Raw genomic sequence first — 14,210 nt, 5'->3', positions numbered from 1 at the left:
TTCGTTGTTGGGACAATAATTCCATAGGGAGAAATATATACATCCGGAACCATACAAACATTTCCCCTTTTATTTGGCAGAATCGAACCAGAATTGGAGCTCTGGTTAATTTAAAATATTTCCAATAGTAACTAAAGTTCCCGCCTGTTCCCGCATTAAGAGCTGGCTTTAAAGGTGAGTGTCAGACTTCAGGCACCTCGTTCTCTCGGATCTATCCCAGTATGTGAAGTTGGATCAATTTACTATCAGAAATTACATAGTTTCCGACTCACACTGGGCGTGTTCATTCAGTCTATTGGGCAGCTCACTCACATTTCAACCTAGATCATAAACGCACCTTCAGATATTCACTGCCCCCACTATAAATCCCCAGTTACATTAACACAAGACTTGCACGGTGTGTGCACAGACCAATTTGCCTTGCGCCGATCGCAGCTCTTTCTTTTGCTGATTTGGTGGCTCTTAAAAGAGCCGTTGTTGTATCTGGTGCTAAAGTCTGTAGCCGGGCAGAGTGAGTTTAGGCGCGCTCCCCGCGGATGCGGCGAGCCAGCTGGATATCTTTGGGCATGATGGTGACTCGCTTGGCATGGATGGCGCACAGGTTGGTGTCCTCAAAGAGCCCCACCAGGTAAGCCTCGCTAGCCTCCTGCAGGGCCATGACGGCCGAGCTCTGGAAGCGCAGGTCGGTCTTGAAGTCCTGAGCGATCTCCCGCACCAGGCGCTGGAAGGGCAGTTTGCGGATCAGCAGCTCGGTGGATTTCTGGTAGCGGCGGATCTCCCTCAGAGCCACAGTGCCGGGTCTGTACCGATGGGGCTTCTTCACCCCGCCCGTGGCTGGAGCGCTCTTCCGGGCCGCTTTGGTCGCCAGCTGTTTGCGAGGAGCTTTGCCTCCGGTCGATTTGCGCGCTGTCTGCTTGGTCCTGGCCATTTTCTGAACCGATCTCAGTACAATCTGGAACACATAGACTGTTAATGCGGAATCTGCTGTGTGTCCGCCTTGTTATACTCAGTGAGGTACCGCCCCGAGCACTGATTGGCTGGAGACCGGCGCCCAGACACTTTCATCCCAATTCTGACCAGTCAATGAAACGCTGGACTCTCAGACCCCGATTGGCTGAGCTGGGATTAATCGCCCATTTCAAAAGGCCCGCCAATTTTAGTGCAGGAAATAACCGTTTTGACACAAATCAATTTTATCCTGCACAAATTGAAAGGATCATTGCCGGAATCATTGAAGGTTTTAAATGTACCTTCTTGGGCTTGGTGCTTTAGGGCCCTTCTCCCTCTGGGCTGTTGATGCTGACAGGAGCGGGGAAAGGGACCCGCGCCAATCTCCCGCTCTTCCACTCGATTCCTCTCACCTCTCCTCTCCAGCCCATTCAGAATTTCCCTCCGCCCGTCCCATTGTGAGGTTAGCCGCCGCTTTCAGGGGAGAGGATCAGAAATCAGTCGCTTCTCTCTGTCCCCGTGGAGCCTGTGAGAAGGGCTTGGCCAATAATCTGTCATTCGGGAACTGCGCAGTGAGAGATCTGATACTCGGCACATTTTAGATTGCTGAATGGAGATTTATTGCCGCCGGTTACAGTTCAGAGGCTGACAAATTAAACCTGTTCATAGAACAGCGCAAGGAATGTGTGACGGTGAACGCAGAATAACAGAACGAAGGCCCGACCAGCCTGCTAATTATTACAATTATAATCATTACAGTACAAGACAATGAACAAATGTATAGATGTGATGTGGCTTTTCACTGAGGAGAGAATGTGCCGTCTGGGCAAATAAACCTCTCTCGAACCTTGGTGCTACCGAAAGCTAAATTCGGAAATTCCAAAATCCACAACGCAGCGCAATCCGTTTCTAATATTTCTGGCTACAATCTATTTCTGACCACAATCTAACCCCGCTCCCGTCGCAAGGTCACTGCTCTCTCTGTGAGGCGTTGGGTGGCTCTTAGAAGAGCCTTTGTGTTGTGTTTGGTAAAAAGAGTCGAGTTGTTCAGCCGCCGAATCCATAGAGAGTGCGGCCCTGCCTTTTCAGAGCGTACACCACATCCATGGCAGTGACCGTCTTGCGCTTGGCGTGCTCAGTGTAGGTGACCGCATCCCTGATCACATTCTCCAGGAAAACCTTCAGCACCCCGCGGGTCTCCTCGTAGATCAGACCCGAGATCCGCTTGACACCGCCACGGCGAGCCAGACGGCGGATGGCTGGTTTGGTGATGCCCTGGATGTTGTCACGGAGCACTTTACGGTGTCGCTTGGCTCCGCCTTTGCCAAGTCCTTTGCCTCCTTTACCGCGTCCAGTCATGATGATTCTTCAGTCAAATTTCTGCTGAATGAAAAACGAAAGGCTTCTGGCTGCTCTTATATACAGCCGACTCCGACCTGACTGAGATAGCGCAGAGTGAGAGAGGCGGGGAGGGGAGGATACAGAGTGAGAGATTGAACAGAGAGCTGGAGGGGAGGAGACAATTTCAAGAGTGACAGACAGAGCAGAGAGCGGCCTCTGATCTTCCAGCTCCACCTCCAGCTTTCTGCAACCGCCAATTTCAAACCGTTTATCGACAGTAGAACGGAAACCCAGCGCTCCGCACAAACCCTTACAGAGTCGGACTTTATATTCAAGGGTTTCCTGAAACCAGAAGCTTTTTAAATAAGGTCCTGTTACAATTAACTATCAGTAATATTCCCGCCTATATACAGTCCCTTCGATCACAAGTCATCCCGTCTCCTTCCATGTCAATCTCTGACCTTATTCCATCTCCCCTCACAGGCGGGTTCAGCAGTTTACAAACACTTTATTCCAGGTGATTTGGAGAATCTCAGGTGTTGGGGTTTGAGTTGTGACGTGGGGTATCTCCGCCAGTGTCACCGTCTCACCCTGAAGCTGTGAACCCCTGAAAATGACCATAACCTGAGACTGGAGCCGAACACCCCACCCCCAGTTCGAGTGAGGCCCGGCCCGGAATTCCCATTCTCTGTGTTTTATTGCAGACACTGGAGCAGGGGTGGGTGCAGCGAATGTCTGCGAGTCACCAGGGAGCCGTGGTTCATTTGAAATGATTTCAATCGGGAATCTGAGCCCGGCCCCGCGACATGGATCATCTGTGTTAGATCAGTGTGTTAATGGAGACACGGAATGCAGGAGTTGATTTAACAAGTGTTTATTGAACAAAGTCTGGTGGTGAACTAACTACACAAGACGCTATACAGGCTTATATACCCGAGTGGTTACTACTGGTACTACAGTATACAGGGGCTTCAAAAACATAGTTCCTCTTAAAGGTACATACACTACAATTCCTCCCCTTTTTGATAAATAGTACATAACATTTTAAGTAATCATTAAATAACATTTTTACAAGAACAGTAATATACACATTTGCTGAAGTTAATCAATTACAAATTCAGTCTCTCTGGAGGCTTCCTGACTCGGTCCGGATAACGCCTCGGTGGTGTAGTAGGTTCTTTTGGCAAGGTCGATTTGGCTTCAATGCCAGTGTCGGGTTCATCTGGTTCCAGTATCACCGGATCGGAGGTAGATACTATGGGTATCTCTGCTTAATCACTAGGCATATAGAGTTGTGGTGTAGGTTGTCCTTTTTCGGATGACTCTATGATCTGGTCAGCATGGCGCCTTATTATGCTTTCTCCAATGTCCACGGTATACATCAGCGGTCCTCGTCGTGTGCAAATAGTTCCAGGCTGCCATTTCTCGGTACGGTAGTCCCGGGCCAAAACTGGTTGACCTAACTGGAAGGTTCTAGTTGGCCGTTCATTCATGCTTTGGAATTGCCGGTTCTCAACGTCCCTTCTGACGTTTGGCTTGACCAAATCCAGCCGGCATCTTTGGCTTCTATTGAAAAACATCATGGCAGGGGTTTGGTTTGTAACCACATGTGTTGCATTCCTGTATGCAAACAAGAATTTATCTACCTTATGTTGTAGATTTATGTCTTCATTACCCATGGCCTTTATGGCCTTCTTGAAGGCCTGGACAAACCTTTCAGCCAATCCACTGGTGGCGGGATGGTATGAGGCGGACGTGTAGTGCTTAACCCCATTGTTTTTTAAGAACTTCCTGAATTCTTCGGATACAAATTGCAGTCCATTATCAGAACAGATCTGTTCAGGCAGCCCATTCCTGGCGAATATGGTCCTTAATACTGTGATGGTTTTTTCCGTGGTGGTGGAGGACATCTTTATTACCTCCGGCCACTTGGAGTGTGTATCCACTGCGATTAAGAACATTGAGTCCATAAATGGACCAGCAAAGTCGATATGTACCCTTTGCCATGGAGATGAGGGCCACTCCCATGGATGTAGAGAGGCTTGTGGTGGGGCATTTTGGACCTTCTCACATCCTAGACAGCTCTTGGTCATTTCTTCGATGTCTCCATCGATACCTGGCCACCACACAAACGCTCTGGCTAAGTTCTTCATTTTCACTCCACCCAGATGCCCCTCGTGTAGCTCCTTTAGCACTCTATCCTTGAGTTTGGGTGGGATCACCACTCTGGATCCACACATCAAGTTTCCTCGGCACACTGACAGCTGTTCCCTTCTTTGCGAGAATGCTGGCAACAGTGGTTCGCCATGTGCTGGCCATCCCTTCACGGTTAAATCGTAGACTCGTGAGAGAGTCGGGACATTTCGCGTTTCCTTTTCAATGGTAGAATTTGTCACCAGTAGACATTCCACTATGGTCGAGTGGAACATCTCCACTGGGTCCACTGTAGGTGCCTCTTCCACCGTTGGCAACGGTAGGCGTGATAACCTGTCAACATTCCCATGCTGTTTTGTCCCTTTGTATTCTATGTCATATTGGTGTGCTCCTAGGAAAAGGGACCACCTCTGTAGCCTTTGCGCTGTCATAATGGGAACGCCCTTTTTAGGGTTGAATATGGAGATGAGGGGTTGATGGACAGTCAACAAGGTAAACTTTTGTCCGTGTAGGTAATGGTTGAATTTCTTCACCCCCCACACCAGGCTGAGTGCCTCCCTGTCGATCTGGGCATAGTTACGCTCAGCTGAGTTCAATGAGCGTGACGCAAAAGCTATCGGCCGCTCCGAGCCATCAGGGAATCTATGCAATAAGGGGATGCATCGCATGCCAGTCGGATTGGCAGTGATGGGTTGTAATGAGCCAACACTTCCCTGGACGTGATCAAGCTTTTGCATTTATGGAAGGCACGTTTACAGTCTTCGCTCCATTTCCAAACTACTCCCGTTTGTAGCACTGCGTTAAGAGGGTGCAGAACCATCGACAAGTTCGGTAAAAATTTATGATAGTAATTTACTAATCCCAGGAACAACCTTAGTTGTGAGACATTTTCAGGCGCTGGGGCCTTTACGACCGCTTCAATTTTTACAGGTGACTTATGCAACCCTTCTTCGTTAATGACATGGCCACAATATGATATTTGTTTCAGCAAAAATTCGCACTTGGGGCGATTTGCTCGTAGGCCCTGTTCTCTCAGCCTTGTGAGCACCTGCTCCAAGTTGGCAAGGTGCTCGTTGTCGTTTTCTCCTGTTCCAAGGATGTCGTTTAGGTAGCATTGAGTTCCCGGAATCCCTTGCAGCACTTGCTCCATAGCTCTTTGCCAGATAGCCGGAGCTGATGCCACTCTGAAAACCAGTTGATTGTACTGGTACAGGCCTTTGTGTGTGTTTATCGTGAGATACTTTTTAGAGGCCTCCTCACCCTCCATCTGTAGATATGGCTGTGCTAAGTCAATTTTGTTGAAACGTTTCCCTCCGGATAATGAGGTGAAAATATCTTCTATCCTCGGAAGAGGATACTGTACCATGTGAAGAACCATGTTTACAGTCACCTTGAAGTCCCCACAGATGCGAATTTTTCTCTGTTCTTCAGATTTATCTTCATTCAACGTTTTCTTCATGACCGGGACAATAGGTGTTGCCCACTCGCTCCAATCTACCTTGGATAACACGCCTGCTTTTTCCAAATTCTCCAGCTCTGCCTCGACGGCTGTTCGAATTGCATATGGCACCGGCCTTGCCTTAAAAAACTTGGGAATTGCCGCATCTTCCACTTTTATTGAGGTGGTGGTGCCTTTCAGGGTTCCTAGTTCCTGTTGAAACACTTCTTTTGTGTTAGCCAAGATTTCTTTCAATTGTCCAGGTATGACGTCATCATCGTTTTTTTTCTTACTAGTCACCGTCAGTGCCTGAATGGAGTGCCAGTCTAAACGTATCTTTCTGATCCATTCACATCCCAACAACGGTGGACCACCATCTTGCAGAACGTATAAATACAACTTCTGTATTTCTTTGCCGTTGTATACAACAGGCACCCCTTTTTTCCCTCTGGGGTATACTTTCTGCCCCGTATATTTCTTCAAGATAATGGATGTGTCTTTCAAAGGTATATGGGGAAATAGCCGCTCATAATCCCATCGACTCATGACGGTCAGAGCTGATCCTGCATCTAGCTTCATTTTGACTGGGGACCCCGCTATCATGAGGGTAACCCAAATGGTCTGGTAATCTTCTTTGGCAATTACATTATGTAATTTGAGACAGCTTAGTCTCTTGCTTCCGGAGTCACTATCGCTCTTCTGGTCTTCGGAGCTACTGTCCGTCATCATTTGTACCTTTCTGTACTTTTCCTTATTGACCTTTTTACTGTCAGCGGATTTCTTTCCAGGTCTGCATACACATGCAATGTGTCCCATCTTTCCGCATTGCCTGCATGCTTTGTCCTTGAACCAGCAGTCTTTCTGGTCATGGGTGCATCTGCCGCAGCGATAACATCTCTCGAAACCCCGTGTCATTTCATGGGTGCCGAAGTCTTGTGGCTTTTGCTGTGTCTCTGCAGCTCCTCTTGCTGCTGCTTCATATGATACAGCCACACTGAAAGCCTTGTCCAGTGTCAAAACTTTCTCAGAAAGTAGTCTTTTCTGTGTTCCTTCACTTAGGAGACCACAGACGAATTTGTCTCGTAGAGAATCTGCCAGTCCTGCCCCGAATTGGCAGTGCTTTGACAGCTTTCGTAATTCGGTGAGGTAATCAGCATTACTTTCATTCTTGTGCTGATTCCTCCTGAAGAATTTGAATCGTTCCGCTATCAGCAGCAGTGTTGGGTTTAAGTGCTCCTGTAAGATATCAACAATCTCCTTAAAATTCTTGTCCATCGGTTTGGCTGGAGTAATCAAGTTTTGTAACAGCCCGTATGTCCTTGCGCCCATCAGATTTAGAAGTACCGATGCCTTTTTATCATCCGCTTCTTCATTCGCCTTGCAATATACCTCCACTCTTTCCACATATGTGGTCCAATATTCTATATCAGTATCGAAAGCAGTAATATTGCCAGTCTTCAGCATCTGGAAAATCTAAAATGGCGCTTCCCGCGCTTTTCCTCCATCCCCGATGGATCAAAATGGCACCTCCCACGCGTTTCTGCGGCTGCTGCCACCGCTGTTCTCCACGGTTCCCGTTGCGACCTGCAGCTTTTCGCGGTATTTCTATTAAAAAAATACATTTTTATATATATCTCTTCAATAGTTTCTCCGTTACTTGGAGAACCATTCCTGTCATGGAGCGGACTCTCTGGGACTTTCCCATCCCTCTGCTCGGCCTGAACGCCGACCTGCTTTGCAGCACCGGCCGCGCCCTGAGTGCTCCACCCTCTCTCTCTCCTTCCTTCTGCTTCCCAACTCGCTGCCCGGCCCCGTTGCAGAGCCACCCGATCGAGCTCTAGCCCGCCGCAGCCCAGGAAGGATCAGTGCACTACCTGCCACCAGCCTGTTTAGCTGGTGAAACCACAGCTTCCCTTTCTTTTTTCTTGCCTCTGGCTTCGACCTTTGTCTGAGGAAGCGATCTCCTTGAGGTGCTGCCGAATTGCAGGTAAGTTCGTTTCTAACTCATCGCCACTGTTAGATCCGTGTGTTAATGGAGACACGGAATGCAGGAGTTGATTTAGCAAGTGTTTACTGAACAAAGTCTGGAGGTGAACTAACTACACAAGACGCTATACAGGCTTATATACACGAGTGGTTACTACTGGTACTGCAGTATACAGGGGCTTCAAAAACATAGTTCCTCTTAAAGGTACATACACTACAATCTGATTCCGTGATCAGCTCTTTTTGGAAAGACGTGGGTGGCTCTGAGAAGAGCCTTTGGGTTCAGATGTTTACAAGTTGTCCTTTTTATTTTCTTTTGGGCGCTGCTTTCTGAGGCTTTGCTGATTTGGGCTTGGCCTTGGGTTTTTCCACCTTCTTGGCCGCCTTCACCATTCCGCCTCTAGCCTTCTTGTGGCTCTTGGGCTTCTTCGCCGCCGCCTTCTTCCCAGCCGCCGCTTTCGCTGTCTTTTTTGACGTTGCTGCTTTCATGGTGATCGTTTTCTTGGCTGCTGGTTTCTTAGCTGGAGATTTCTTGGCTGCTGGTTTCTTGGCTGGAGATTTCTTGGCTGCTGGTTTCTTGGCTGGAGATTTCTTGGCTGCTGGTTTCTTGGCTGCAGATTTCTTGGCTGCTGGTTTCTTCACCTTCTTTCCCTCTTTCCGCTGGGGTTCCTTCTTAGCGAGCCTGAAGGAGCCCGCGGCGCCCGTGCCCTTGGTCTGCTCCAGGAAGCCGTTTTCCACTTTCCTCTTGATACTTAAATTGATCAGTGAACGCTGCCTCAGCACATCGACACCGTTGGCAGCCAGAGCCTTCTTTATCGCCGCCAGGGACATCCCCTTGCGATCGCTGCCACTCGCCACAACCTTGAGGATCTGTTCGCCCAACGTGGGACCGGCAGGCTTGGAGCGGGGAGCCGCCTTCTTCTTCTTGCTGGGAGCCTTGGTTTGCGCGGCGGCGGCAGAAGGAGCCGTTTCAGCGGCTGCGGTCTCAGTCATGTCCGCGACTCTGTAGAAAATCTCTCTGACAGTCAGAGCTGGGTCAGAAATGAGACGAGAGGCGGCGGCACAGAGCTACTTATAGGCAGCGAGCGGACGGGGCGGAGACATCCTGCTGTCAGCTCCCGGCCCCTCCAGCCCCTCTGTGTTTCTCTGTCCTTATTAACTCTCCGATTCCAATTAAACTCGGGCACTCCACATTCCCAGACTGGCCTCTTTCTGTCTGGAAGACTGGGATGTTTGCTGTCGAGAAAGTTTCATCAGAATTCAAGACAACAATTTCGATTTAAAGCCCTTTCATTGCTGCACTGATCGCGCTCTCTCACCCAATCGCGGAAATGTTCGCTGTTTGTCGACTGAAATTTGAAATCAACTAAAACTTCACGTTTAATTCCCACTTCAGGGCTGAGCAGGGGAGCAGGGCGATCCTATGACAGGGAAATCTTTAAATTTTACACAAGAGGGTCTCTGAAATCCGGCGATGAGAGTGGACACACAAACACAGTGACACTAGTCTAACCCACCCGCCCCTTTAACACACTCGCTGACACAATGTTCACTCTGCTCATTCACAGCACAATCTGTTCCCAGATTTACAGTTCACAGGACAGGTTTTCCTCTCCGCTCGGCCTGTGCTGCCGATTCTCGGGGTTAGTTGCAGCTTCCCAGCTCAGTCAGTGTTAAACACTCTGAGGCCGGCGCTCCTCATAGTGTCTGTTCCCCAGATTCAGGGGCAGGAGCCAATCACAGCTCTGGCTGTGTTCACTCATATCTGGTTTGAAGGTATTATATTGTTCGCAGGCAGAAATATGTTTGATTTATATGAAAATTGAAATGATGATCTCACCGCCCCTCTAGCCTCTCTCTGTCTCTCTCCGAAATTGAGGAACAGAACAGAGCAACTGGTGTCCTGTGCATTCCAATCTCAACACCCAGAGACAGCAACCAGAGAGAGAGGCAGAGAGACTGTATCAGTCTTAATGTTCGCACTCTGAGCCAGGCGGTCCACGCACTCTCTCTTACCGAGATTTAGGGGCAGGAACGTGTCACAGTTTGGCTGTGTCGAGTCTGGCCTGCTTTTAGATCATAGTATTATTCACAGAAATAGTGAGACATTCTGTTCACCACACATACCCTGAACTCGGTTTCAATAGAGCGAAAACTGAGAGGTTCAGCATCGATCCAGATATAACAGGCAGGGCTGGGGGATAGAGGGACTGAGGATTGATCCTGTACACAAGGCACAGCGACAGACACAGGGGGTGACAGTCACACAGGCTCGGGAACTTGACTGGTATCTGTCGCCTACTCACCCAGCGGAGACAGGCAGAGACGGATTAAACTCCCCACTCACCAGCAGTTCAGTATCAGAGATTGACAGAGCCTGTTCCTCCCCATCCTTCCATACAGTATTGGGGAAACAAATCGCTCAAAGGGACAGGATTCGCGTCGCTCTCACACTCACCGGCAGCAACTGACGTGTGTCCAGTGTCGCTTCCTCCTCTCCTAATATCTCCTTATCTGTTTCGGTGACAATGTTTCTTTGATAACGCTCCTGTCAAGCTCATTGGGACGATTTATTCATTGAAATGTGCTTTATAAATTCAAGTTGTTGTTGCTGTTGCTTCTTTTAATTTGCCTCAGGAGAGAGGTCTGAGCATGCGTGATAAACACTTGACTTCTCCTCCCCCTCTCCAGCACAGTGTTTAAAGCGACAGGAAGGGCCCTGCGAGCTCCCCTCTCCCAGCTCTGCCAGCGGGGACCGTTTCCTCTGTGCTCGGCTAATGATCGCTGAACACATCAGGGAGCGGAGATATCACGGGCCTGAGTAACGGAGCAAACAGCAGCCTCCTCACAGCAGCTCGTCGCACTGGGACTGTTCAGCGGCATTCGGGGCTGTTTGTACGAGACAGATTGAAGCAGGAAATATTTCCGGAACATGGAGTGAGTGGGGGAAGGGAGAGGCCATTCCCGGGCTGTGTTTGTACAGTGTAAGTTAACATAGAAAGTAAATCACCTCGCTCTTTCAAATCATTGCTGCTTTAGTTCACAAAGTGCATCTATTGCGGGCACCAGGTGAGAAGTGTGAAAGAACACATTTCAAAAATCGGTTATTTTGTTTCGATGCACTAAGTTCTCCAGAACCGTGTTGCTGGTGATTAGGAGATACATAGTCGCTCCTTCAGGTACATCAGGATCCGCGCTCTGTGGCATTCTGTTAACTACACAGGCCCTCAACTCGGTTTCCATAGAGTCATAGTCATAGATTCATAACGGCACAGAAGGAATCCGTTCGGCCCATCGAGTCCATGCCGACTCTCTGTAGAGCAATTCAGTCAGTCCCATTCCCCCGCTCTATCCCCGTAGCCCTGCAAGTGTATTTCCCTCAAGTGCCTATCCAGTCTCCCCTTGAACACATTTAGTGTCTCCGCTTCCACCACTTCCGTCGGCAGCGAGTTCCAAGTCCTCACCACTCGCTGCATTAAAAAAATGACCTCACAACCCCTCCCCCCCCCCCCATATCTCTTGCCCAAAACCTTAATTCTGTGTTCCCTGGTCCTTGTACCATCAAGTAGTGGGAACAGCCTTTCTCCATCTAGCCTATTCAAACCCGTCATAATCTTGTACACCTCCATCAAATCACCCCTCAACCTCCTTTGCTCTAATAAAAACAAATCCAGCTTCTCCAACCTTTCCTTGTAGCTAAGACCCCCCCCCCCCCCGCCTCCCCAGAACTATTCTGGTCAATCTCCTCTGCACCCTCTCAAGGGCCTTCACATCCTTCCTAAAGTGTGGTGACCAGAACTGGACGCAATACTCCAGTTGTGGCCTAAACAGTGCTTTATAAAGTTTCAGCATAACATCTCTACTTTTGTACTCAATACCTCTATTTATGAAACCCAAGATCCCATATACTTTCCTAACCACTCTCTTAATATGTCCTGCCACCTTCAGGGACCTATGCACATTAACTCCCAGGTTCTTCTGTCCCTGCACACTCTTTAAAACTGTGTCATTAAGTGTATATTTCCTCTCCCAGTTCCTTCTGCCAAAATGCATCATCTCACACGTCTCTGTATTAAGTTCTAGCTGCCACTTGTCTGTCAATTCTGCTAGCCTTTCTGTGTCCTGTTGCAGTTGATTGGTATCATGCTCACTGCCTGCCTCACCCCCAAGTTTGGTGTCATCTGCAAATTTAGAAATGCAACTTTGTATTCCAATATCCAGGTTATTTATATGGATCAAAAAAGCAGTGGCCACAGCACTGACCCTTGGGGAACACTACTGTCTACCATCCTCCAGTCTGAAAAACAGACATTTACCACAACTCGCTGTTTTCTGTCCTTAGACTGAAAACAATTCTTTGTACAGCCCAGGTACCTGTGGTTATAGTCCAGGAAGCCATCCAGAAATTCATAGGTAGTCGCATGCGAATGTGAGATATAAACCTGGCGTGTGGCATTGAGGTGGTTCCATTCATGGTCTAGTGCTGGATTTGTGTTGTGTCTGGATGCTGATAACATACCATAGAACAGTCCTACACACCTGGTTTGGAGAATCTGAGACTGGCTGTATTGAGGTGGTTCCATTCATGGTCCAGTGCTGGGTTTGTGTTGTGTCTGGATGCTGATAACTTACCATAGAACAGTCCTACACACCTGTCGTGGAGAATCTGAGACCGACTGTATTGAGGTGTTTCCATTCATGGTCCAGTGCTGGCTTTGTGTTGTGTCTGGATGCTGATAACTTACAATAGAACAGTCCTACACACCTGTCGTGGAGAATCTGAGACCGGCTGTATTGAGGTGTTTCCATTCATGGTCCAGTGCTGGGTTTGTGTTGTGTCTGGATGCTGATAACTTACCATAGAACAGTCCTACACACTTGGTGTGGAGAATCTGATACCCGCTGTATTGAGGTGGTTCCATTCATGGTCCAGTGCTGGGTTTGTGTTGTGTGTGGATGCTGATAACTTACTATAGAACAGTCCTACACACCTGTCATGGAGAATCTGAGACCCAATGTATTGCAGTGAGGTCAGAAAAAGACAATGTTTGTATCGTGGTTTCCTCTCTCCAGATACTTTACTTTATTATAAAAAACACATTAATTATAACTTTATTTTTATATTCTACCCTCAACTGTCCATATTGTATTACCAATATTTTTCTCATATTATTATTCTCGAAGCAAAATACTTCACTGAGCCAGAATAAAAAGTGATCTCTCCTCCATGCGGAATACAAGGAGCAGCGCAGGCAGCTCCTTCTCACACACAGTAAGTATATTATCACTCACAGAATGACAGATTGAGAAAGAATCACAATCACTTACTGTAACTGAGATTGACTGACAGATACAGATGAAAACCCCACTCACATACCAGAGATTGACAGGTACAGATTAAAATCTACACTCCCATACTAGACACAGATAGAAAGACAGAAACTGACGCTCACATACCAGTTGCAGAGAGGTAGAGAGTGAAATCCACAGCCACTCACCAGAAACTGGCAGGTACAGATAAAACCCAACATGCATCCCAGAGACTGACAGGTACAGACCAAAAACAGGCTTCCATAACAGAAACTGGCAGCTACTGGTTTAAACACTTACTCATAATAGAAACTGTCTGCACTAGATCAAAAACCCTCACTCACATACCAGAGATAGGCAGGTACAGAGTAAAATCCACACTCACATACCAGAAACTGACAGGTACAGAGAAACACCCACACTCACATACCAGTACCTGAGCGTTACAGCAGAAAAGCCACACTCATGTGTCAGAAATTGACAAGTAGAGTAAAACGCACACTGACTGACGTAGATTAAATTAACTGTCACATAACAGAGAATTACAAATCGAGGGTATAACCCATGCACACATTCCAGAGCTTGAGAAGTACAGAGTAAAGCCTCTCTTCCACACCAGAAAATAACAGGTACAAAATATAAACCACACTTCCATACCAGAGGTGGACATGTAGACTGAAACACAGACTCTCACATCAAGACACTGACAGATACAAAGAAAAATATTCACTCACTTACTAGAAAACAACAGGTGCAGAATAAATCACAAACTCACATTCCAGATACAGACAGGTACAGCGTTAAACCCGCACTCAAATAGCAGTAAATAACAGTTGCAGAGTAAAGCCACAAACAAATGTGCTGTACCTTTCTGTGATTCTTTAAAAGGACAATATCCCGAATGAATAATTCGACTAAATTAATGCTGTGGTTTCCTCTTACAAGAGCCGTTGCTTTGCTTTATGCTTTCTCAGTGCGTTGTGAAATTTATTTGCAATGGCCACCGGCATTGTCCCTTCCGACACGCCGTGTT

At 47.8% G+C, this 14,210-nt stretch overlaps 2 protein-coding genes across 2 annotated transcripts; both read right to left on the bottom strand.

The window, feature by feature from the left end:
* Window positions 1-476: 476 nt before the first annotated feature.
* Window positions 477-928, bottom strand: LOC147114426 (histone H3). Its single transcript, XM_085992074.1, has one exon. It carries the CDS (start codon window positions 926-928, stop codon window positions 518-520), a length of 411 nt encoding a protein of 136 aa, XP_085848200.1. The 3' UTR covers window positions 477-517.
* Window positions 929-7,575: 6,647 nt separating this feature from the next.
* LOC147114425 (histone H1-like) lies at window positions 7,576-8,860 on the bottom strand. Its single transcript, XM_085993917.1, has one exon. It carries the CDS (start codon window positions 8,858-8,860, stop codon window positions 8,174-8,176), a length of 687 nt encoding a protein of 228 aa, XP_085850043.1. The 3' UTR covers window positions 7,576-8,173.
* Window positions 8,861-14,210: the final 5,350 nt, after the last annotated feature.

The sequence above is a fragment of the Somniosus microcephalus genome, chromosome 7, assembly GCF_052327205.1.
Source record: "Somniosus microcephalus isolate GS21.2 chromosome 7, FLI_Smic_1.0, whole genome shotgun sequence".
NCBI classification, from domain to species: Eukaryota; Metazoa; Chordata; class Chondrichthyes; order Squaliformes; family Somniosidae; genus Somniosus; species Somniosus microcephalus.
Note: the sequence above shows the minus strand (reverse complement) of the source record. Positions and strands in the feature narration are given on the sequence as shown.

What these genes read in the sequence shown, in the direction of transcription:
- LOC147114425 (XM_085993917.1), bottom strand. Translation starts at nt 8,860, where the DNA reads ATGACTGAGACCGCAGCCGCTGAAACGGCTCCTTCTGCCGCCGCCGCG.
- LOC147114426 (XM_085992074.1), bottom strand. Translation starts at nt 928, where the DNA reads ATGGCCAGGACCAAGCAGACAGCGCGCAAATCGACCGGAGGCAAAGCT.